Below are 25,205 nucleotides of genomic sequence, written 5' to 3' on the forward strand. Positions count from 1 at the left end.
AATATCCTGGCTGGGAGTTTTGCTAGTGTTTCGGCAGGATTTAAACTAGTGTGGCGGGGGGTGGGGAACAAAACAGTAGGTCAGTAAATACTGAGGCTGGGGTTGAGCTGGGGGCCAGGGCAAGGCTAGCTAAGAAGAGGAGCACTCTGGAGGAGGATGACCTGAGTGGGCCTGGAGGTCTGGAGTGCATCTGCTTCAATGCGAGGAGCGTAACGGGTAAAACAGACGAACTTAGGGCCTTAATGCTTATGCGGAATTTGGATGTGGTTGCGGTGACGGAAACTTGGTTAAAAGAAGGACAGGACTGGCAGCTGAATATTCCGGGGTATAAGTGTTTTAGGCGAGACAGAGGAGGGACTAAAAAAGGTGGGGGAGTAGTGATATTAGTTAAGGAGCATATTATCGCGGTGCAGAGGGTAGACAACTTAGAGGGGTCATGTACTGAGTCGCTGTGGGTGGAACTCAGAAACAGGAAGGGTGCAGTCACTATGCTGGGGGTGTACTACAGACCACCCAACAGCCCACGGGAAGTGGAGGAAAGGATATGTCAGGAGATTCTGGATAGGTGCAGAAAAAATAGGGTTGTTGTAGTGGGGGACTTTAATTTCCCTGGCACAGACTGGAAAGTGCTTAGAGCTGGGGGTCCGGACGGGGAGGAATTTGTGAAATGCGTACTGGAAGGTTCTTTGGAACAGTATGTAGATAGCCCAACTAGAGAGGGGGCTATACTGGACCTAGTTCTGGGAAATGAGCCCGGTTAGGTCGTCAAAGTTTCGGTAGGGGAACATGTGGCAAATAGTGACCACAACTCTGTTAACTTTAGGATAGTAATGGACAAGGATGAGTGCTGTCCTACGGGCAGGGTGCTAAATTGGGGGGAGGCTAACTATAGCCGGATTAGGCAGGAATTGGTGGATGTTGATTGGGAGAGGATGTTCGAGGGTAAGTCCACGTCTGGCATGTGGGAGTCTTTTAAGGAACTATTGATAAGGCTGCAGGATAGGCATGTGCCTGTAAAAAGGAAAGATAGGAAAGGTAGGATTCGAGAGCCGTGGATAACCAGGGAAATTGAGGATCTGATTAAAATGAAAAGGGAGGCATACGTTAAGTCCAGGCAACTGAAAACAGATGGAGCTCTGGAGGAATACAGAGAGAGTAGGAAAGAACTCAAACGGGGAGTTAGAAGGGCAAAAAGAGGTCACGAAATGTTCTTGGCAGGCAGGATTAAGGAGAATCCTAAGGCATTCTATTCATACGTTAGGAACAAAAGAGTTGTCAGGGAGAAAATCGGACCTCTCAGGGACAAAGGAGGGGAATTATGCTTAGAGCCCAAGGGAATGGGGGAGATACTAAATGAATACTTTGCATCGGTATTCACGAAGGAGAGGGGCGTGTTAACCGGGAGTGTCTCGGAGGGAGGTGTTGACCCGTTAGAGAAAATCTCCATTACGAGAGAGGAAGTGTTAGGTTTTTTAGGGAACATTAAAACTGACAAAGCCCCAGGGCCTGATGGCATCTATCCTCGACTGCTCAGGGAGACGAGAGATGAAATTGCTGGGCCTCTGACGGAAATCTTTGTCGCTTCTTTGGACACGGGTGAGGTCCCTGAGGATTGGAGGATAGCGAATGTGGTCCCGTTGTTTAAGAAGGGTAGCAGGGATAACCCAGGAAATTATAGGCCGGTGAGCTTGACGTCTGTGGAAGGGAAGTTGTTGGAGAGGATTCTTAGAGACAGGATGTATGTGCATTTAGAACGGAACAACCTCATTAGTGACAGACAGCATGGTTTTGTAAGAGGGAGGTCGTGCCTTACACATTTGGTGGAGTTTTTTGAGGAAGTGACAAAAGCGGTTGATGAAGGAAGGGCCGTGGATGTCGTCTATATGGATTTCAGTAAGGCATTTGACAAAGTCCCACATGGCAGGTTGGTTAAGAAGGTTAAGGCTCATGGGATACAAGGAGAAGTGGCTAGATGGGTGGAGAACTGGCTTGGCCATAGGAGACAGAGGGTAGTGGTCGAAGGATCTTTTTCCGGCTGGAGGTCTGTGACCAGTGGTGTTCCGCAGGGCTCTGTACTGGAGCCTCTGCTATTTGTGATATATATAAATGATTTGGAAGAAGGTGTAATCAGCAAGTTTGCGGATGACACGAAGATGGCTGGACTTGCGGATAGCGAAGAGCATTGTCGGGCAATACAGCAGGATATAGATAGGCTGGAAAATTGGGCGGAGAGGTGGCAGATGGAGTTTAATCCAGATAAATGCGAAGTGATGCATTTTGGAAGAAATAATGTAGGGAGGAGTTGTACAATAAATGGCAGAGTCATCAGGAGTATAGAAACGCAGAGGGACCTAGGTGTGCAAGTCCACAAATCCTTGAAGGTGGCAACACAGGTGGAGAAGGTGATGAAGAAGGCATATGGTATGTTTGCCTTTATAGGACGGGGTATAGAGTATAAAAGCTGGAGTCTGATGATGCAGCTGTCTCGAACGCTGGTTAGGCCACATTTGGAGTACTGCGTCCAGTTCTGGTCGCCGCACTACCAGAAGGACGTGGAGGCGTTAGAGAGAGTGCAGAGAAGGTTTACCAGGATGTTGCCTGGTATGGAGGGTCTTAGCTATGAGGAGAGATTGGGTAAACTGGGGTTGTTCTCCCTGGAAAGACGGAGAATGAGGGGAGATCTAATAGAGGTGTACAAGATTATGAAGGGGATAGATAGGGTGAACGGTGGGAAGCTTTTTCCCAGATCAGAAGTGACGTTCACGAGGGGTCACGGGCTCAAGGTGAGAGGGGCGAAGTATAACGCAGATATTAGAGGGATGTTTTTTACACAGAGGGTGGTGGGGGCCTGGAATGCGCTGCCAAGTAGAGTGGTGGAGGCAGGCACGCTGACAACGTTTAAGACTTACCTGGATAGTCACATGAGCAGCCTGGGAATGGAGGGATACAAACGATTGGTCTAGTTGGACCAAGGAGTGGCACAGGCTTGGAGGGCCGAAGGGCCTGTTTCCTGTGCTGTACTGTTCTTTGTTCTTTGTTCCGCCTTAAATAAATGACCCCTAGTTCTACATCCTCGGTCAAGAGGAAATATCCTCCACGTTCACCCTGTCAAAATCCCTCAGGATCTTAAAGGTTTTGATCAAGTTGCATCTTACACTTGTAATCACCAGTGGATATACCTAACCACTCCAACCTTTCCTCCTAAGACAACCCGCCCATTCCTGGTATTCTAGCAAGCCTCTGAACTGCTAACGCAGTTAATAAAACAATCAATACTGTACACAATACTCCCAATTGCTTACCAATGCTCTGTACAACTGAAACATAACATACTTTTGTAATCAGTTCCCCCCCCCCAATAAATGATAGCACTCTTTTAGCTTTCCGAATTACTTGCTATACCTGTATTTCAGCCTTTTGTGATTCGTGCTCTAGGACACCCAGATCCTTCTGGCACTCTGAATTCTGCAATCTCACCACTTAGATAATTTTTTCAATTCTTTCTGTCAAAATGGACAGTTTCATATTACCCATGCTTATGCTTAATTTGCCACATTAACCTATCTGTGTCCCAGGTGTAGACCATCCCAATGGTACAGATCCCACTTTCCCTAATACTGGTAGCAGTGCGCCATGAATTGGTACCCACTTCTCCCACAGTTGTCTTTGAGTCATTCATTCATTTCTTTAATTTTATTTATCCCGTGCCATTTTTACGTGGCGCAGGTAATAATTCAAATAGCACGAACATTTTCTCCCAGTATGTGAAAACATTGGCCTTCTGATCAGCACAGACAAAACTGAAGCAATGTACCAACCTGGTCCAGGAAAGTTTCAGTCCATGACCACTGTTAGCAGTGGATAACTTCACTTACCCTGGCAGCATTCCCTCGTCAGCTCTCTTATGTGGATACGAGACACATACAAGAATTATTTAAGTGCAGCCTTCTGCAGAATTCAAGCATTGTTTCTGGGAATGAAAAGGAGTAAGTCTATAGAGTAATAGTCCTCCCACTCTGCTCTACCCATGTAATACTTGGAAGTGTACCAACATTATGCCAAGAAGCTCAATCACTTTCATCAATGATAGGCCAAATTACAGACACTGAGGTGATCACCCAAGCAGACATGACAAGCATCCATATCCAAAGCCAGAATGCTTGGCACTTGCTTATCAAAGCAAATAGACTATGGAGAGATTGAGTCTGGGGTGCTCATTCTTGATGGTCATTAGAAGCCACAAAGGCATTGTAAAGGCTTGAATTAGGAACTTTGCTCTTGAAGAGGAAGATCGCTCAGGGCCACTGCACCTGGCGCAACAAAATTTAAAATAACAATGCTGATACCCTCAAGCAAGCAAGAATCAGAAAAAATACAAGTAAAAGAAATCCCAAGGTAGAAACTCATCCAAAACTTGATTGACAATAGTCTCTTGTCCTATTTGGAGCAGAATCTTCTGGGCACAGATCGGCCTCAGCAATCACCTACATATCCACTGCAAACACTTCTGATGAGTATGGTCAATTTACCTTTAAAGACAAACGAGCAAGTAATTGTGAACTGTAACAACCTGGCAGCTGGGGACAAAAACACCTGGGGGTTCACAAACACAATTCTTGTCAAGGTGGTTGGAAAGTTGATAACACTTTTTAAAAAAAGCTCAATCTTGGGCTTTATAAATAGAGGCGTATAATACAAATCGTGGACGTTGTGCCAAACCTTCATACATCACTGGTTAGATTTCAGTTGAAGTAAAGTGTCCAATCCAGACAACTCATTCCAGGATGGATGTCATGGTTTTGGGGTGCAGATTTACTGGAATGGTATAATGTCTTAAAGACTTCAGTTCTGTGGATAGGCTTGGATTGTTCCTTTTGGAGCATTGAATGTCAAGGGAAGATTTAAGAGAGGTGTTCAAAATTATGAAGTGATTTGATTGATGGAGAGGTATTATCTCCACTGGCAAAAGTGTTGGTAAACATGGACAAATTTACAATAATTATCAAACGATCTCGGAAAATACAAATGGGGGTGGCACAGTGGTTAGCACTGCTGCCTCACAGCGCCAGGGACTCAGGTTTGATTCCCGGCTTGGGTCTGTGTCTGTGTGGAGTTTGCACATTCTCCCCATATCTGCGTGCGTTTCCTCCGGGTGCTCTGGTTTCCTCCCACAGTCCAAAGATGTGCAGGTTAGGTGGATTGGCCATGCTAAATTACCCCTTGGTGTCAGGGGAACTAGCTAGGGTAAAAGCATGGGGTTATGGGGATAGGGCCTGCGTAGGATTGTGGTCAGTGCAGACTCGATGGGCCAAATGGCCTCCTTCTGCATTGTTCTATGTTCGAATGGCAGTGTATTATTTAAATGGTGACAGATTGGGAAATATCGATGAACAAAAGATCTTGGTGTTGGAAGAATTGGATTAGGTACCACTCAAAAGGCTAATTAAAGTAAGAACCCATGGTGTTGGGGATAGTACATTAACATGGATAGAGGATTGGCTAACAAATAGCACAGTAAGAAGTTTAACAACACCAGGTTAAAGTCCAACAGGTTTATTTGGTAGCAAAAGCCACACAAGCTTTCGGAGCTGCAAGCCCCTTCAGGTGAGTGGGAATTCTGTTCATGACCCAGTGACACTGAAGGAACGGTGATATGTTTCCAAGTCAGGATGGTGAGTGGTTTGGAGAGGAACTTCCAGATGGTGGTGTTTCCATGCATCTGTGTCGGTGGTGAAGAGAGTGAATATTTGTATATGGGGTGCCAATCAAATGGGTTGCTTTGTCCTGGATGGTGTCAAGCTTCTTCAGTGTTGTTGACTTCTTACTGTGTTTACCCCAGTCCAACGCCGGCATCTCCACATCATAACAAATAGCAGACAGAGGGTTGGGGTAAAAGGGGCATTTTCAGGATGACAGTGTTAACGAGTGGAGTGCCATAGGGTGAGTGAAGGGGCCACTATTATTTATAATATATATTGCCGACTTGGACGAGGGAAGTGAATGTACTATTGCCAAGTTTGCAAATGACACACACAGATGGGAATGCAACTGGTGAGGATGACACAGTATACAGAGGGATGCAGACAGGCTAAATAAGTGGACAAAAACTCGGCAGATGAAATATAATGTAGGAAAATGTGAAGTTTAAAGTTTGTTTATTAGTGTCACAAGTAGGCTTACATTAACACTGCAATTAAGTTACTGTGAGAATCCCCTAGTCGCCACACTCCAGTGCCTGTTTGGGTACACTGAAAGAGAATTTAGCATAGCCAATGCACTTAACCAGCACGTCTTTCGGACTGTGGGAGGAAACCGGAGCACCCAGAGGAAATCCATGCAGACACGGGGAGAACATGCAAATTCCACACAGTTACCCAAGGCTGGAATTGAACCTGGGTCCCTAGCGCTGTGAGGCAGCATTGCTAACTGTTCCACCATGCCACCCAAATCATGCACGTTGCTATGAAGGATAAAGAAGCTGAATATTTAAATAGAGAAAAACTTGGAAGTAAAACTGCAGCATAGAGGGATTTTAGGTGGTCCCTGTGCACATGCTAGCATGCAAATTCAGCAGGTAATAGGGAAGGCAAATGTAATGTTGGCCTTTATTTCAAAGGGAATGAAGTATAAAAGTAAGGTAGTCTTGCTAAAACAACACAAGGCCCTCGTTAGACCACACCTGGAATACTGTGATCAGTTTTGGTGCCCTTATCTAAGGGGAGGTTGAAGGCAGTCCAAAGAAGGTTCACTATGTTGATTCCTGGTTTGGAGGGATTTTCTTTTGAGGAGATGCTGAATAGGTTGGGCCTGTACTCATTTGGAGTTGAGAAGAGTGAGAGATGACCTTATTGAGACATATAGGATTCTCAGGCGGCTTGACAGGGTAGATGCTGAGAGGCTGTTCCCCCTTGTGGGAGAGTCTAGGACCAGAGGGCATAATCTCAGAGTAAAGGATCACCGATTTAAGATGGGAAGAATTCCTTTCCTCAGGCGATAGTGAATCTGTGGAATTCTTTACTGCAAAGAGCTGTAAAGGCTGGGTCATTAAGTTTGTTCAAGACTGAGATAGACAGATTTCTAATCAGTAAGGGAATCCAAGGCGGGAAAGTGGAGTTGAGAATTATCGTATCAGTTCAGCCATGATCTCATTGAATGGTGAAGATGACTCGATAGCCAGAATGGCATACTTGTGCTCCTATGTCTTCTGCGTGCAGGTGCGGCATGTAGTTAGGAAGGTAAATGGTATGTTGGCCTTCAGTATAGGAGCAAGTATGTCTTACTGCAACTATACAGGGCCTTGGTGAAGACCACACTTGGAGTATTGAGTGCAGTTTTTGTATCCTTTCCATCGAATCCCTACTGTGATGATGCCATGCTATGTTGGAATATTTTATGTTTAAGGTGGGTATGCTTTAAGAGGCATTGTTTTGTTACCAGAGTCAGTTTAGCAGATGCTAAGAATACAGGCTAATAACTGATTTTAGCTAGGAATATGTTACTTTGTAGAATTTTTGTTTATTTTGGTGTGTTCTCAATTTTAGACTAGTTATGCAGAGTCATGAGTTTTTGATAAGGTTGATAGGGGCAGATTTATGTGATGAATGGGAGGAGCTAAGAACATAAGAACATAAGAGCAGGAGTAGGCCATCTAGCCCCTCGGGCCTGCCCCGCCATTCAACAAGATCATGGCTGATCTGAGGCGAATCAGTTCCACTTACCCGCCTGCTCCCCATCTCCCTTAATTCCCTTATTGATCAGAAATCGTATCTACCCGTGATTTAAACATATTCAACGAGGTAGCTCCACCACTTCAATGGGCAGAGAATTCCAGAGTTCACTACCCGCTGAGAAGAAGTTCCCCCTCAACTCTGTTCTGAACCGGCCCCCACTTATTTTGAGGCTGTGCCCTCTAGTTCTGGTTTCCCTTCTAAGTGGAAAGAATCTCTCTACCTCTACCCTATCCAGCCCCTTCATTATCTTATATGTCTCTATAAGATCACCCCTCAGCCTTCTAAACTCCAACGAGTACAGACCCAATCTGTTCAATCTCTCCTCATAAGCTACACCCCTCATCTCCGGTATCAACCTGGTGAACCTTCTCTGCACTCCCTCCAAGGCCAATATATCCTTTCGCAAATAAGGGGACCAAAACTGCACACAGTACTCCAGTTGCGGCCTCACCAGTGCCTTGTATAGTTGCAGCAAGACCTCCCTGCTTTTATACTCTATCCCCCTCGTGATAAAGGCCAACATTCCATTCGCCTTCTTGATCACCTGCAGACTGAGTTTTTGCGATTCGTGCACAAGGACCCCCAGGTCCCTCTGCACGAAGCTTGCAGGAAAGCCTGTTTCATTTTCATTTAAAAATACAAATTGTTGCTGCCTGGGCTGCCAGACAGTGTGTCACTGTCTGTCTCCCTCTCGCGCTCTCATACCTGTGTTTTGCATGGAGCAGTTTGAGTCTATAATGGAAGTTTTGCTTGTTTGGAACTCAGTGATAAGTTAGCAGTTAAGAATTGTATCTGGTCATGTTTAAGTATTGTTGAGTTGTTAAAGGTTAAGCTAATTCATTTGTTATAAACTGTATTGTTAAATAAAATTTGTTTTGATAAAAGTTCCCTGGTTTGTCAGTGGAATTGCACCTGGAGTGAAACATCTTCTCAGTGCCAAAATAGAAAAATTATTGGGGTCTAGTCTGGCTTCATAATATACCTTGGACTTTCTGATCTGGTACCCCAACACGATGCAGAAGGAGGCCATTCAGCTCAGAGTCTGCACTGACTCTCTGAAAGAGCATCTTACCCAGGCCCACACATCCTGCCAAATCCCTGTAACCCCGCGCATTTACCATGGCTAATCCAATTTACACATTTTTGGACTGTGGGAGGAAACCAGAGCACCCAGAGGAAATCCATAAAGACACGGGGGAAAATGTGTAAACCCCACACAGTCACCCAAGGCTGGAATTGAACCTCAGCTGTGCTGAGGCAGCAGTGCTAAATGCTGAGTACCGTGCTGCCCTCAAAAGATACCTTGGAAAAGATGTACTTGGCGTAGAGCGAGTGCAGCAAAGTTTTACCAGACTGATTCCTGGGATTGCAGGATTGTCGTAACAGAGGAGCCTGTATTCAGTGGAGTTTAGAAGGATGAGAGGGAATCTAATTGAAAGATATAAAATTCTGTCAGAGCTGGACAGACCCGATGCAGGAATGTTGTTTCCTCTGGCTGGGGTATCCAGATCAAAGGGTCACAGTTCCAGGAGATGGGGTAGGCCATTTGAGACTGTGATGAGGAGAAGCCTCTTTACTCAGAGGGTGGTGAACCTGTAGTATTCTCCAGCATAGAAGGCTATGGAGGCTAAGTCACTGAATATATTTAAGGATATAGATTTCTGGACACTAAAGGCATCAAGGAGTATGGCGAGAATGTGGGAGTGCAGTTTTGGATAGAGGATCTGCCATGATCATACAGAAAGGCGGAGCTGGCTCGATGGACTGAAAGATGTACTCTTAGGGGACACAGCAGTATTTTGGATAAGCTGAAAATTTTGGGAAGCAAAGTTTGAGAATTCAGGAGAACATAGAAGATTCAGTTTTTAAAAAATAATTTATGGGATGTGGCATCGCTGGGTAGGTCAACATTTATTGCCCATCCCAAGTTGTCATTCAAGAAGGTGATGGTGAGCTGCCATCTTGAACCGCTGCAGTCCCTGAAGTGTAAGTACACTTACAGTGCTGGGGGTGGGTGGGGGGGTGGTGAAGGACAGTGAAAGAACGGCAATATGTTTGCAAGTCAGGATGGTGAGTGACATGGAGAGGAATCTCCAGGTGTTGGTGTTCCCAGGTATCCACTGTTCTAGTCCTTCTAGATGATAGTGGACGTGTGTTTGGAAAGTGCTGGCTAAGGAATCTTGGTGAGCTCCTGCAGTGCAGATAGTAGATGGTACACACAGCTGCCATTGTTTATCAGTGGTGGAGGGATAAAATATTTGTGGAAGAGATAGAAATCAAGCAGGCTGCTTTGTCCTGCTTTGTCCTGGATGCTGCTGAGCTTCTTTAGTGTTGTTGGAGCTGCACTCATCCAGGCAAGTGGAAAGCATTCCAATTTGTATCTTTAGAGATGGTGGATAGGTTTTAGGGAGTTACTCAGCGCAGGATTCTTAGCCTTTGATCTGGTAGCCATAGTATTTATATGGCTAGTTCAGTTTCTGGTCAATGGTAACCCCCATTCCCCATGATGTTGATAGTATGGGATTCAGTAATGGTAATGTCATTGAATGTCAAGGGGAAATGGTTTGATTCTCTCTTGTTGGAAATTGTCATTGTCTGGCACTTCTGTGGTGTGAATATTACTTACCACTTGTCAACCCAAGCCTGGATATTGTCCAGGTCTTGCTGGGCATGGACAGCTTCATTATCTGAGGAGTTGCAATTGGTGATGAGTATTGTGCAGTCATAAGCGAACTTCTAACCTTATGATGAAAGGAAGGTCATTGATGAAGCAGCTGAAGATGGTTGGGCTAAGACACTATCTTAAACAACCCCTGCAGTGGTGTCCTGGAGTTGAGATGATTGACCTCCAATCATATTCCTTTTGTTGTAATCCAGGTCAGAAACTCCAAGGTATTTTATCAAGACAGCCGAGACCATAAGTTTTGCACTTCGAACTTGTCTAGGGTAAGCATGAGCTATTTCTCTTCAGGTATGATTCAATTGACCCACTACGGTTTAGTTTATTTAAGGATGCAGTTAACACATTGAAAGAAAATTAGCAATAACTTTTACCAATTCTAAACGAGAACAAAAAACAACCACAACATTGTGTATGAACCTTAACAACTAAATGCGCTGTTCCAGTACAACAAAACTCCTTACGAACATACAGCTGGTACAGGATTAGCACAGAAAATAAAAGTCCTCACGTGATTTTGGAACTTAGTCCTTTGGTTGGAGAATTGAAACTCTGACTTCCCAGCCTTGTAACTTCCAGCAGCCCTTGAGATAAAGTTGATCTCTAGCTTTTAGTCAGCAAACCACTGCAAGAGACAGAGGCAATTCTTGCCTCTATAGTTACTAGCTAGCAAACCACTCACAGCAGAATTTTCACTCCAGGCAGAGAGGCAAGAAAACCTGCTTCCTGTCTGCTGTCCAAACAGCTTCTAACTAAAACAGCAGCCAGCAGCCAAAAACTGAAACTAAAAGAACTCTTGTCACCTGACCTGTCAATTATTTTTTCCCGTAACAAGTCAAAAGGGTCGTAAACTCATAAAACTCCAGGACACCGCATTAGGCCCAGATTAAAAATAAGCAAAACCACTTAAGCAGCAATAAAAAGACATACAAGTTGGCAACAATGAAAAGAAACAAAGCTGCTTGCAAACTGCAGAGAACATGATTCAAAAAATACATTTCTTAAACGCACAATAGTATGACTCTAACCAATAAAGTGTTTTCCCCTAACTCCCATTGACTTCAGTTTTGCCACAGCTCTTTGATGTCATGGACAGTCAAATGGTACCTTGATGTCAAGGGCAGTCACTCTCTCCAATGGTATGTGGGTTTCAGAAGTTCCACATCCAAGTCTGACTCAGTCTCTGGGAATAGAGTGAAATTTGAGATGGTACAAAACTTGTAGTGGGGACCAAATACAATGGCGCTCTTTTTCTGATGGAAATTATGGCTCAACCAAGACTGCTTGTTGGTAAGCAATCGGACAGTATTCAACACAGTGGAGGGGTTGACAGATGATTGGGAAAGGGTGCTCGGTTATGATGGTGCAAATGAACTCCATGTCTTTGAATTATGTTGTCAAGATGAAAAGGGGATTTGGACCATGAATTATTTATAATCTTTGTGGGTATTCCAGTGCAGAGGTTGGAAGAAAAGTTCTCACCATTGGCTTAAATCAGACAGATAAAACTGATTTACTCTCTGGATCTGTGAATTTGCAGTTTGAAATTAAGGCATGGTTGCATATCAAACCAAAACATTTCTTAACAGATGTCTGACAACAGCGTTTGGTTTAATCAGGATGGCCAGAAGGCAGAGTTTTACAGGATCTATTGAAATAATAGCCAGGCTGTGTATTTGATGACAGGATCCAGGTTTATAAAAATCTGAATTGGCATATTTGTTCTATCATTACAATATATTTACATAGGGAGGCCTTAGTGTAGTTGTTAAAAAAACAAAAAAAACGCACATCTTTTTAATATTGTTTAGTCTGGAATTCCTTTGCTCTACAGCATTTAATGGTCAAGAATCCTTCATAACTATTTTCATCGTAATGATATTAATAGTATGCAAAAGCTTTCTATTTTAGATAAACTGCAGAAGGAGGCCTAAGTAAATTTCCTGTTTATCACTAGCAGTATTGTTGATGGAATAGGATATCTGTTATAACTCAGGATGAGAAGGCTAAACATAAATTGAGCTATTTTTGCTTTCCTCAGTTGTTGAATAATAGATAAACATTATGCACAGAAACTCAAATTCTGGATGCAGAATGTAAAACTTATAGGCACTCTTTCCGGGCGACAAGAACACAATGGTTATGTTGCTAGACTAGTAATCCAGATGCCAAGGCTAATTCACTGGGGCCTTTGGCTCTAATCCCACCAAGGCATCTGATGGAATTTAAATTCAATTAATTAATAAAATCAGTTCATTAACAAGCAATCTAGCATTGTAAGCTAGTCATAGTAGTGGATGAAACCATCATCGATTGTTGTAAAAACCTATCATTGATGTTTTTTAGGGAAGGAAATCTGCCATCCTTACCTCACCTGGTCAGCCTGAGTCCAGACCCACAGGAATATGGTCAACTCATAATCACCCTCTGAAATGGCCTAGCAAACCGTGGAATGGAATCAGGCAGATTGGCCTATGTGGCAAAAGTTACAATGGCACACCCATGTTGCAAAGTCTCAGCAATATCTGGGAACTATACCAAAATTGGGAGGAGAGCTGTCCCACAAAACCAAAACTAGTCTTACATAATCATACTCACTGAATTGTCCAGGTATGTTCTCCCCACAAAATACAGGACAAATTTGAATCCAGTCCATTACCACCCATCAGTCTACTCTCTTGATAGCACTGTCAACAACACTTTCATCAGCAAAGTGATGGAAAGTGGTGTTGACAGTTCTATCAAGCAGCACTTAAAGCAATTACCTACACTCTAAATCTCAGTTTGGATTCTGTAAGGGCCTCTCAGCTTCTGACAGCATTACAGCCTTGGTTTAAACATGGACAAAAGAGCTGAATCTCAGAGGTGAGGTGGGAGTGAGTGCCCTGGACATCAAGGCAGCATTTGACTGAGAGTTGCATCAACGAGCCTTACCAAAACCAGTGTCAATGGGAATTGTGGGGGAAATGCTCTACTGGCTGGAGTCATATTGTACATGAAGGAAGATGGTTGTAATTGTTGGAGGCCAACCATCTCAGTTCTTGACCATCACTGCAAACATTGAGGTAGTGTTCTAGGCCCAACCGTTTTCAAATGCTTCATCAATGATCTTCCCTCCATCGTTATGTCAGAAGTGGAGATGTTCGCTGATGATTGCACAATGTTCATCATCCTCCTATAGTGATGCAGCTCATTTCCATATATAGCATAACCTGGATAACGTTTAGTCTTAGACTGACAAGTGGCAAGTAACGTTTGTGCCAAACAAGTGCCGGGCAATGACCATTCTAACCGACACCCCCTTGACATTTGTCAGAGTGCTGTGACAGTCATCCAGACTTGAAATGTTGGCTTGCCAGCGGCACCTGCATTCCATGAAAGAGTAAACAAAAAAATGTAAAGATCATATTATATATCCACTTGTCCATACCAAAGTCCACTATTGTTACTTGTCAGTGCCATGTTTTCTTAGCTTGGATGGAAATACTGCTGCGACTAGTTCCACAGTCAATTGCATCATTTGTTTGAGGCCAACATGCAAGATAATTAAAAAGGGATGCTCAAGTTTAACATTCTTTTGTATTAATAAGTCCACCTTATGAGTTGCATCATTTTTCTCCATACCTCTGACAATCATCTAATATTGTAACATATGTATACCTGAAACTTTAATATCTGCATTAGTTTTATTGAGAAATAGAAAATGAGCACAAATAATGCCAAATAACAGAAAAATCACTGGTTTACTTCATGTACAAAATCTATTCAAAGTAACTAAACTTGATGAGACTTGATAATTGGGTATGACATCTCAATATCCATTCACACGTAATTTACAAGTGAATCTGAATCATCTTGTGCATTTATTGGTCAACTGTTCAGACGCAAGACAAGTGGCACAAATGCGTTTTTGTGCTTTCTTGGTTACTGAATGGTGATAGAGACTTAATAAGTAAACATATCCTTGAATTACATTGATCTGTTTTGTCACACACATGCACGTGCTGTTGGCATAGTCATATCTATTGCTAGTCAGCAATTTATGTTGTTCTCATGATACCCATCAGAGCACACCCAATCCGACTGCAATCATTTGTAATTGGTTTGAGTACGGTATTCTACACTTTGTATATTCTTTATTTTTTTCATGGGATCTGAGCATAACTGCAAGGCCAGCATTTGCAACTTATCCCTGATACATGACGTTTGTTTGTGTTCTATAAAAAGTTTAACCATACGTACGCCATTGCTACTTTTCCTGCTGAGATAGCATTCAAATTGAGATTGACATTTTAAACAAGGAGATGTGGATTGTATGACTTTTTTTTTATACCTCTTCTAGTTAGATATCTGACCACCCTTGACTGAAATGAACTTCGCCTACTTGAGGTCAACTGTTACAAAATTTTCATGATGCATTTACTTTTATATTTCCAATATAAGCGGGTGATAAGTGGAGGAGGGGGAAGAAAATCACAATGCACAACAGGGTCCTCTTTTGAAGTCATGACGACAGAACATAATAAGCTAGCATTGCCTTTGGCTTGTGCTATAGCTGCCGGGAAAGTTTAAAGGTTTCATTCTTCACACTGTCATCTTTTTTGATGAGTTCAAAATAAGCCCCCACCCATCCAGCCAAAAAGAATTTTGATATTCAATATCAGCTGAAGTAGTAAGACTCTGCTCTGTTTGTAGCCCTGTACAGGATCAGGATAACAATTCTTCAGAAGTGGACATCAACTCAGATGAAGAAGAAATCATTTTTAGCTCCGATGAGGAAGATACCAGTTCAGATACAAGTAAAGGAGAACTGGATCAGCAAGATGAGAAACAGGTATCTTGTTATATTCAGTTTGGTTCTTAAAACAGGAATTTATTTATTTAATCTGATTCTAGTAGATCTTCTGTGACATTAACCAACAATAAAGATCATTATACCACATAGCAACATTAAAATAAATCTAATTTATGAAATGCTATTCCTATAGCTTTGTGTTTAATCTTGATCTCTCACCAGTTTTTAAAGCTGTGAATATGTTTTGGTTGGGGGCTGAGGGAGGTGAAATTGAGATTAACATTATTCATTGTATTGCATACCAGTATATAAAGCAAGTTTGTAACCCTGATTTACAGGAGAGGATACATCAACAATAAATGGTGCATGTTTGTGCAGTAGTTTTACATACCTTCGAATTGGTGGTCCAAACTGCTTGGTAATTTCCTAATGCTAATGGAGGCCAGACGTAACATGCTGTGCCCAGCACCTTTATAAATAGCAATACTAATGTAGGGCTTATATACCCTGTCTACAAACATTACCTAACGTCACAACTTCTAGATACCTTTTGGTATCAACATTTAGAACTTTAAATTGCAATATCAACATATCCTGTTCAATTTTTCAACTGTCACAATACAGTTGGAAGTTCCAGCCACCTTGTGATGCCAGAGAACTATATCAACAGTTTGTCCCAACACTGTTGCTATCTTAGAAACAGAGAAAATAGGTACAGGAGAAGGCCAGCCAGACCTTCGAGCCTGCTCCACCATTCAGTATGACCATGGCTGATCCTCTAACTGAACACCATACCCCCGCACTCTCTCCATACCCCTTAACATCTTTAGAGTCTAGTCATCTATCCATTTTCTTCTTAAATGTATTCAGTGACTTGGCCTCCACGGCTTTCTGCGGAAGAGAATTTCACAGGTTCATCACCCTCTGAGTGAAGTGGTTTCTCCTCATCTCGGGTGGCACAGTGGTTAGCACTGCTCCCTCACAGCGCCAGGGACCCGGGTTCGATTCCCAGCTTAGGTCACTGTCTGTATGGTGTTTGCACGGTCTCCTGTGTCTGCATGGGTTTCCTCCGGGTGCTCTGGTTTCCTCCCACAGTCCAAAGGTGTGCTGGTTAGGTGAATTGGTCATGCTAAATTCTCCCTCAGTGTATCCGAACAGGCGCCGGAGTGTGGCGACTAGGGATTTTCACAGTACCTTCATTGCAGTGTGAATGTAAGCCTACTTGTGACTAATAAATAAACCTTACCTGTCCTATTCCAAGACTATACCCCTTGTTCTAGAACACCCCCTCATCCCCCACCAAAGGAAACAACATTTCTGCATCCAGTCTGTCTAACCCAGTCAGAATTTTATATTTTTCACTTAGTTACTTAAAACTTAGAGCTTTAAACGTAAATCTAGATCCACTCTCATTCTTCTAAATTCCAGTAAATACAGACCCAGTTATCCACCGAAGTGGATAACCGAAGTGGATAACTTCACATTTATTTGCATTATACTTTATCTGCCATGTACTTGCCCACTCACTCAATTGGTCTAAATCACCTTAAAGCCTCTTAACATACTCATCACCACTCGCGTTCTGACCAAGTTTTGTGTCGCCAGCCAACCTGGAAATATTACTTTTGGTTCCCTCATCCAAATCGTTAATGTATATAAGAATGTAGGAACAGGGGTAGGCCATTCAGCCCCTAGAGCCTGTTCCACCATTCAGTGAGATCATGACTGATCTATGCCCCAACTCCACATATCTGCCTTTGGCCCACATCCTTAATACCTTTACTTAACAAAAATGTATCTATCTAGGATTTAAAATTAGCAACTGATCTAGCATCAACTGCTGTTTGTGGAAGAGAGTTCCAAACCTCTACACCCTTTGTGTATAGAAGCACTTCCTAACATCTCTCCTGAATGGTCTGGCACCGGCGGCACAGTAGTTAGCACTGCTGCCTCACAGCGCCTGGGACCTGGATTTGATTCCCGGCTTGGGTCACTGCTTGTGTGGAGTTTGCACGTTCTCCTGTGTGGGTTTCCTCCGGGTGCTCCGGTTTCCTCCCATAGTCTGAAAGACATGCTGGTTAGGTGCATTGATCCAAACAGGTGCTGGAGTGTAGTGACTAGGGGAATTTCACAGTAACTTCATTGCAGTAAGCCTTACTTGTGATTAATAAATAAACTTTATAACTAATTTTTTGAATATGCTCCCTGGTTCTAGAATCTCCGACCAGTGGAAATAATTTTATCTTTATGCCCTGTCTTTTCCTGTTAATGTCTTGACCAGATCACCACTTAACCTTCTAAATTCTGGAGAAAACAGGCCTAATTTGTATGTTTTCTCCTCAAATTAACCCATGAAGTCTAGGAATCTTTCTTGTAAGCCTACATTATACTCCCTCAAGGCTAATGTATCCTTCCTAAAGTGTAGTATCCAGATATGCTCTCTACTCCAATTGGGGTCTAACTAGGGTTTTGGAAACCTGCAGCATTTCTGCTGCGTCCTTCTGCTGCGTCCTTCTACTCCAGTCCTTCATATATAAAGGTCAGCATTCCATTAGCCGCCGTCATTATTTTCTGCACCTGTTTTTGGCATTTTAAAGATCTAAGCACCTGAACCCCCCCACCTCCCAAGTCTCTTTGGTCATTGACTGTATTTAGCATCATACCATCTAGACCTATCATTTTTTGGCCCAAAATGGAGAGCCTCACACTTGCTTACATTGAAATCCATCTGCCACAGTTTTGCCCATTCATCCAATATCCCTTTTTAATTTTATGCTATCATCTACACTGTCTACAATGCTGCCTAACTTTGTGTCATTAGCAAATTTGGATATATGATTTTCTATGCTATGCTGTGAATAGCTGAGGCCTAAGCATGAATCCCTGCAGGATCCCACTAGTCACCCCTGCCACTTCGAAAAAGACCCATTTATTCCGATTCTGTTTTCTGTCTCCTCGCCACTTACATAGAACATAGAACAGTACAGCACAGAACAGGCCCTTCGGCCCACGATGTTGTGCCGAGCTTTATCTGAAACCAAGATCAAGCTATCCCACTCCCTATCATCCTGGTGTGCTCCATGTGCCTATCCAATAACCGCTTAAATGTTCCTAAAGTGTCTGACTCTACTATCACTGCAGGCAGTCCATTCCACACCCCAACCACTCTCTGCGTAAAGAACCTACCTCTGATATCCTTCCTATATCTCCCACCACGAACCCTATAGTTATGCCCCCTTGTAATAGCTGCATCCACCCGAGGAAATAGTCTTTGAACGTTCACTCTATCTATCCCCTTCATCATTTCATAAACCTCTATTAAGTCTCCCCTCAGCCTCCTCCGCTCCAGAGAGAACAGCCCTAGCTCCCTCAACCTTTCCTCATAAGACCTACCCTCCAAACCAGGCAGCATCCTGGTAAATCTCCTCTGCACTCTTTCCAGCGCTTCCACATCCTTCTTATAGTGAGGTGACCAGAACTGCACACAATATTCCAAATGTGGTCTCACCAAGGTCCTGTACAGTTGCAGCATAACCCCGCGGCTCTTAAACTCCAACCCCCTGTTAATAAAAGCTAACACACTATAGGCCTTCTTCACAGCTCTATCCACTTGATTGGCAACCTTCAGAGATCTGTGGATATGGACCCCAAGATCTCTCTGTTCCTCCACAGTCTTCAGAACCCTACCTTTGACCCTGTAATCCACATTTAAATTAGTCCTACCAAAATGAATCACCTCACATTTATCAGTGTTAAACTCCATTTGCCATTTTTCAGCCCAGCTTTGCATCCTATCTATGTCTCTTTGCAGCCTACAACAGCCCTCCACCTCATCCACTACTCCACCAATCTTGGTGTCATCAGCAAATTTACTGATCCACCCTTCAGCCCCCTCCTCTAAGTCATTAATAAAAATCACAAAGAGCAGAGGACCAAGCACTGATCCCTGTGGCACTCCGCTAGCAACCTGCCTCCAATCTATGCTAATATATTACTTCCATTCCCATCCATTTTTATTTTGTACACTAACCTCTTAAGAGGTTTACAGCATATAGCCTGAAATGCATCACCTCCCATTGATCTAAATTAAACTCCACCTGCCATTCTATATCCCTCCGGTGCTCTGGAACAGCCAGTGAGTGGGTTGGTGCGTAGTTTCAGTATCACTGGATGTCTTGGAACTGTTAACATAATTACAGGAATTACTGCATTTATGTTACCTCTACAAACCTTTTCAGAATTCAATGTAACAGGATTATTACCAAATGGGTGTCTGACAGAATTAACGTTCAGTCAACTGTTTCATTTCTTTCACAGGTAAAGAGCACCTACAAAATAGTGAATATTGTAAGTGTAAGCTGACAAATAGTAGTGCATAAAATACTTGAACCTAAAGTCATACAGCAGGTGACGGCCCATTAGGTAGTCGTCATACGTTTTGGTAATTTGCGTCTTCAGATCATTAAAGGAGTTACTATAACCATTAAAAATATGGTCAGCAAACAGCAACTTGCCTCCAATGTACATCTGTTGGCAACAAGGAGAGGGTTTATGAGTCAGTTACAGCATGGAAACAGGCCCTTCAGTCCAACTTGTCCATTTTGCTCAGTTTTTACATTAAGCTAGTCCAATTGCCCACATTTGGTCCATATCCCTCTATACCCATCTTACCCATGTAATTGTCTAAATGCTTTTTAAAAGACAAAATTGTACCCGCCTCTACTAGTGCCTCTGGCAGCTTGTTCCAGACACTCACCACCCTCTGTGAAAGAATTGCGTCTCTGGACCCTTTTGTATCTCTCCCCTCTCACCTTAAATCTGCCCTCTAGTTTTAGACTCCCTTGCCTTTGGGAAAAGATGTTGACTATCTATCTTCTCTTTGCCCCTCATTAACTTATGGACCTCTAGAAGATCACCCCTAAGCCACCTACACTCCAGGGAAAGTGTCCCAATCTATCCAGCCTCTCCTTATAACTCAAACCATCAAGTCCCGGTAGAATCCTAGTAAATCTTTTCTGCACTCTTTGTAGTTTAATTTCCTTTCTACAATAGGGTAACCAGAACTGTACACAGTATTCCAAGTGTGGTCTTACAAATGTCTTGTACAACTTCAACAAGATGTCCCAACTCAATATTCAATGTTCTGACCAATGAAACCAAGCATGCTGAATGCTGCCTTCACCACCCTGTCCACCTGTGACTCCACTTTCAAGGAACTATGAACCTGTACCCCTAGATCTTTGTTCTATAATTCTCCCCAACGCCCCACCATTAACTGAGTACGTCCTGCCTCGATTCGATCAACCAAAATGCATCACCTCACATTTTATCTTAATTAATCCATCTGGCATTCATCGGCCCACTGGCCCAATTGATCAAGATCCCATTGCAATCCTAGATAACCACCTTCATTGTCTACTATACCACCAATCTTGGTGTCATCTGCAAACTTACTAACCATGTCCCATAAATTCTCATCCAAATTAATAATATAAATAACAGTGGACCCAGCATCAATCCCTGAGACACACCGCTAGTCACAGGCCTCCAGTTTGAAAGACAACCCTCTGCAACCACCCTCTGTCTTCTGTCATCAAGCCAATTTTGTATCCAATTGGTTAACTCACCCTGGCTCCTGTGAAGTTTAACCTTATGCAACAACCTATGATGTGGTATCTTGTCGAAGGCTTTGCTAAAATCCATGTGGACAGCATCGACTGCACTGTCCTCATTCATCTATCTTGGTTACCCCTTCAGAAAACTCAATCAGATTCGTGAGACATGATTTTCCACTCTCAAAGCCATGCTGACTGTCCCTAATTCATCCTTGCCTCTTTAAATGCCTATGGATCCTGTCTCTGAGTACCTTGTAACAACTTACCCACTACATTAGGCTCACCAATCTGTAGTTCCCAGGCTTATCGTTGCAGCCCTTCTTAAACAAAGGCACAACATTTGTTCCCCTTCAATCTTTAGGCATCTCACCTATGGCTGTCGATGATTCAAGTACCTCTGCTAGGGGACCCGCAATTTTCTCGCTAGCTTCCCAGAACGTCCTGGGATACATTTCGATTTGATTTGGTTTATTATTGTCATATGTATTAACATAGTGAAAAGTATTGTTTCTTGCATGCAATACAGACAAAGCATACCGTTCATAGAGAAGGAAAGGAGAGAGTGCGGAATGTAGTGTTACAGTCATAGCTAGAATGTAGAGAAAGATCAACTTAATGCAAGGTAGGTCCATTCGAACATGTGATGGCAGCAGGGAAAAAGCTGTTCTTGAGTCGGTTGATACGTGATCCCAGACTTTTGTATCTTTTTCCTGACAGAAGAAGGTGGAAGGGAGAATGTCCAGGGTGTGTGGGATCCTTAATTAGGCTGGTTGCTTTGTCGAGGCAGTGGGAAGTGCAGACAGACATGGATGGGAGGTTGGTTTGTCTGATGGATTGGGCCAACTCATAGAAATCATAGAACCATAGAAACCTTACAGTACAGAAAGAGGCCATTTGGCCCATCGAGTCTGCACCGACCACAATCCCACCCAGGCCCCACCCCCATATCCCTACATATTTTACCCACTAATCCCTCTAACCTACGCATCTCAGGACACTAAGGGGCAATTTTAGCATGGCCAATCAACCTAACCCGCACATCTTTGGACTGTGGGAGGAAACCGGAGCACCCGGAGGAAACCCACGCAGACACGAGGAGAATGTGCAAACTCCACACAGACAGTGACCCAAGCCTGGAATCGAACCCAGGTCCCTGGAGCTGTGAAGCAGCAGTGCTAACCACTGTGCTACCGTGCCGCCCAAACTCATTGAACGTGAGTTGACCAACTCATTGAACGTGCTATCCAGAACTTCCTCAGCATTGTGAATACTCCAAAGTGAATCCATTTGCAGCTCCAGAGCTGTCAAGCAGTCTAACAGGAGCTGCAGTTGGACACACATCTTGCACATGAAGGAGCCAGGGACACCGGAAGAATCCCTGAATTCCCACATCGCACAAGAGGAGCATGATATGGGTCTGGGATTTCCTGCCATGACTTAACCCTTAAGTTAACTTACAACAACTACAATGCCAGGACAAAAAAAACAAAGGAAAAACTACTTACCAGTCACCAGCCAATCACTTACCTGCTGGCTTTGACAGCACTGTTCGATTTCTTTCTACCTCTAACTTGCCCTCTCGTCTCCCTTGCAGGTGCGCCTCTCCACTCCTCCTGAAGATGAGCACCTCTGTCCCCTCTGCACCGAATTCCCACTCCGCTCCAAATTCCTGATACCCTCACTCTAGCTGAATCTCACTCAGGCTGCAGTTTCTCTCCCACTGGCTTGCACAAGCTCACTGGTCTTCTGTGGAACTTTATGAAAAGCTTTCTGAAAATCCAAATACACCATATCCACTGGTTCACCCTTACCTATTCTACTCTTTACATCCTCAAAAAATACCAGTAGATCTGTCAAACATTATTTCCTTTTTATAATATTTTTAAAAATTTCATCCTTAAAGTTATAATGCCAATGCTCTGAATGGACTAGGCAAATCCATTTCTTGCTTGCTCCAAAATCCAATTGAATCCAATTCATGGTCCCCACAAGAGACAAACAAGATCCATGCTGACAACATAAGGCATTGTCCTATCTTGGGCTTGATCTGATGCTTGATCTTAGCTAAAAGGCCGAGAAGTGATCAATCAATGTCAACTTTGCCTAAATCAAATGTCCTGTTATCACATCCTTTATAATGGGCTCTCGCATTTTCCCTATTTACATTATGCTAACCAGTCTGTAATTCCATTACTTCTTTCCCTCCTTTTTTAAATAACAAGATTACATCGGCCACTCACCAAATTCCTGATACCCTCACTCTAGCTGAATCTCACTCAGGCTGCACTGCCACTTACCTGCTGCCATTCAGCGCAGAGTCGCTGAGCAGAAACTGATAGCCAAGTTCCGCACACACGAGGACGGCCTCAACCGGGATATTGGGTTCATGGCACACTATTTGTAACCCCCACAGAGTTTCACTGGCTGTCTTGTCTGGAGACAATACACATCTTTTTAGCCTGTCTTGATGCTCTCTCCACTCATGCTGTTTTGTTTCTTAAAGACTTGATTAGTTGTAAGTATTCGCATTCCAACCATTATTCATGTAAATTGAGTTTGTGTCTTTATATGCTCTGTTTGTGAACAGAATTCCCACTCACCTGAAGAAGGGGCTTGCAGCTCTGTAAGCTTGTGTGGCTTTTGCTACCAAATAAACCTGTTGGACTTTAACCTGGTGTTGTTAAACTTACTGTGTTTACCCCAGTCCAACGCCGGCATCTCCACATCATGACTCACCAATCTGCCAGGACTGTTTCAGAATCTACAGAATTTTGGACGATGACAGTCAATGCATCCAGTATTTCCATAGCCGCCTCCTTTCGTGCCCTGGGATGTAGATTATCAGGCCCTGGGAATTTATCAGTTTTCAGTCCCAATGAATTTATCCAGCACTCTTTTGCTAGTAACACTCATTTTCTTTAATTCCTCCTTCTTACCAGACCTTGACTCCTTAGCATTTCTGGGAAGTTATTTGTGTCTTCCTTAGTGAAGAAAGAACTAAAGTATTTTATTTAATTGTATTGCCATTTCATTGTTCACTATTATAAATTCACCTATTTCTTAAGGGACCTACATTTTCTTCTTAGATACTCCTAGAAGCTTTTACAGACCGTTTTTATGTTCCTTCCAAGTTTACTCTTGTACTCTATTTTTCGCCGCTTAATCTCATGGTCCTCCTTTACTGAATTCTGAACTGCTCCCAATCCTCAGGCGTTCTACTTTTTCCAGCAACTTTATATGACTCGTCTTTGGATCTAATGCTATCCTTAATTTAATTTGTAAGCCATGGTTGGGCCACTTTTCTTGTTGTGTTTTTGCTCCAGAAAGGAATGTGTAACTGTTGCAATGCATACATTTGTTCCTTAAATATTAGCCATTGCCATAAAAGCCATAAAAGTTATGCCTTTTAATGAAATTTTCCAATTTTACTTAGCCAACTCACACTTTGTATCTTCGTACTTTCCTTTGTTTAGATTTTGGATCCTAGTTTCACATCAAACTTCTTCGCTTTCACCTTGTTGCTTCTTAGTTTACCTTCCCCCACCCACCTTCCCCCACCCAACTGATTCTGCATCTAGATTTTCTGAGCCAATGTTCTCTCACTGTTGCACTGATTTTACCCTCAGCTAACAACGCCACCCCACCCCGTTTTCCTTTTTGCCTGTTCTTCCTAAATATCAAATACCCTTGGATATTCAGTTCCCAGTCTTGGTCACCTTGCAGCTATGTCTCTGTAATAGAAAACATATCATGCTCGTGTATGCCAATTTGCCAGCTCTTGTTTCTTTTACCCTCCACTTTTGCTTTCTATGTTTCAGTCTTTGTTTCCCCCTCAGATTCCCATTCCCCTTCCGCTCTAGATTAAACCCTTCCCAGTAGCACTTCTAGGAGGATATTGTTCTCAGTCAAGAACAAAGAACAGTGCAACACAGGAACAGGCCCTTCAGTCCACCAAGCTTGTGCCGACACATGACACCTTTCTAAACTAAAAATCTTTCTCCTCTATACAGTTCATGTTCCTCTATTCCTGGCCTATTCATGTATCTGTCAAGATGCTTCTACCACCTCCTCTGGCAGCGCATTCCAGGCACTCACCACCCTCTGTTTTAAAAAAAAACTTGCCCCATATCATCTTTAAACTTTCCCCTTTTTATATTAAAACCTATGTCCCCTAGTAATTGATATTTCTACCCTGGGGGAAAAAAAAACCTCAGACTATTCATTCTTTCCACACCCCTCATTTTGTAAACGTCTGTCAGGTCACCCCCTCAGCCTCCAATGTTCAAGTGAAAATGAACCAAGCTTGCCCAATCTCTCCTCATAGCTAATACCCTCCTTTTTTGTGTCCTCTTCAAAGTCTGTATGTCCTTCTGATAGTGTGGCAA

At 43.1% G+C, this 25,205-nt stretch overlaps 1 protein-coding gene across 3 annotated transcripts in view; it reads left to right on the plus strand.

The window, feature by feature from the left end:
• Positions 1-25,205, plus strand: part of fgd6 (FYVE, RhoGEF and PH domain containing 6) — a 143,560-nt gene that overhangs the window by 17,433 nt on the left and 100,922 nt on the right. For all 3 annotated transcript variants that reach the window (XR_013500150.1, XM_078235230.1, XM_078235231.1), the window contains exon 3: positions 15,106-15,244. Coding sequence is in view for 2 of the 3 variants with exons in the window: in XM_078235230.1 (XP_078091356.1) it covers positions 15,106-15,244 (139 nt within the window). In the remaining variant the exon portion in view is untranslated. The remainder of the gene's footprint in view (positions 1-15,105; positions 15,245-25,205) is intronic.

The sequence above is a fragment of the Mustelus asterias genome, chromosome 19 (genome assembly GCF_964213995.1).
Source record: "Mustelus asterias chromosome 19, sMusAst1.hap1.1, whole genome shotgun sequence".
Classification (NCBI taxonomy): Eukaryota; Metazoa; Chordata; class Chondrichthyes; order Carcharhiniformes; family Triakidae; genus Mustelus; species Mustelus asterias.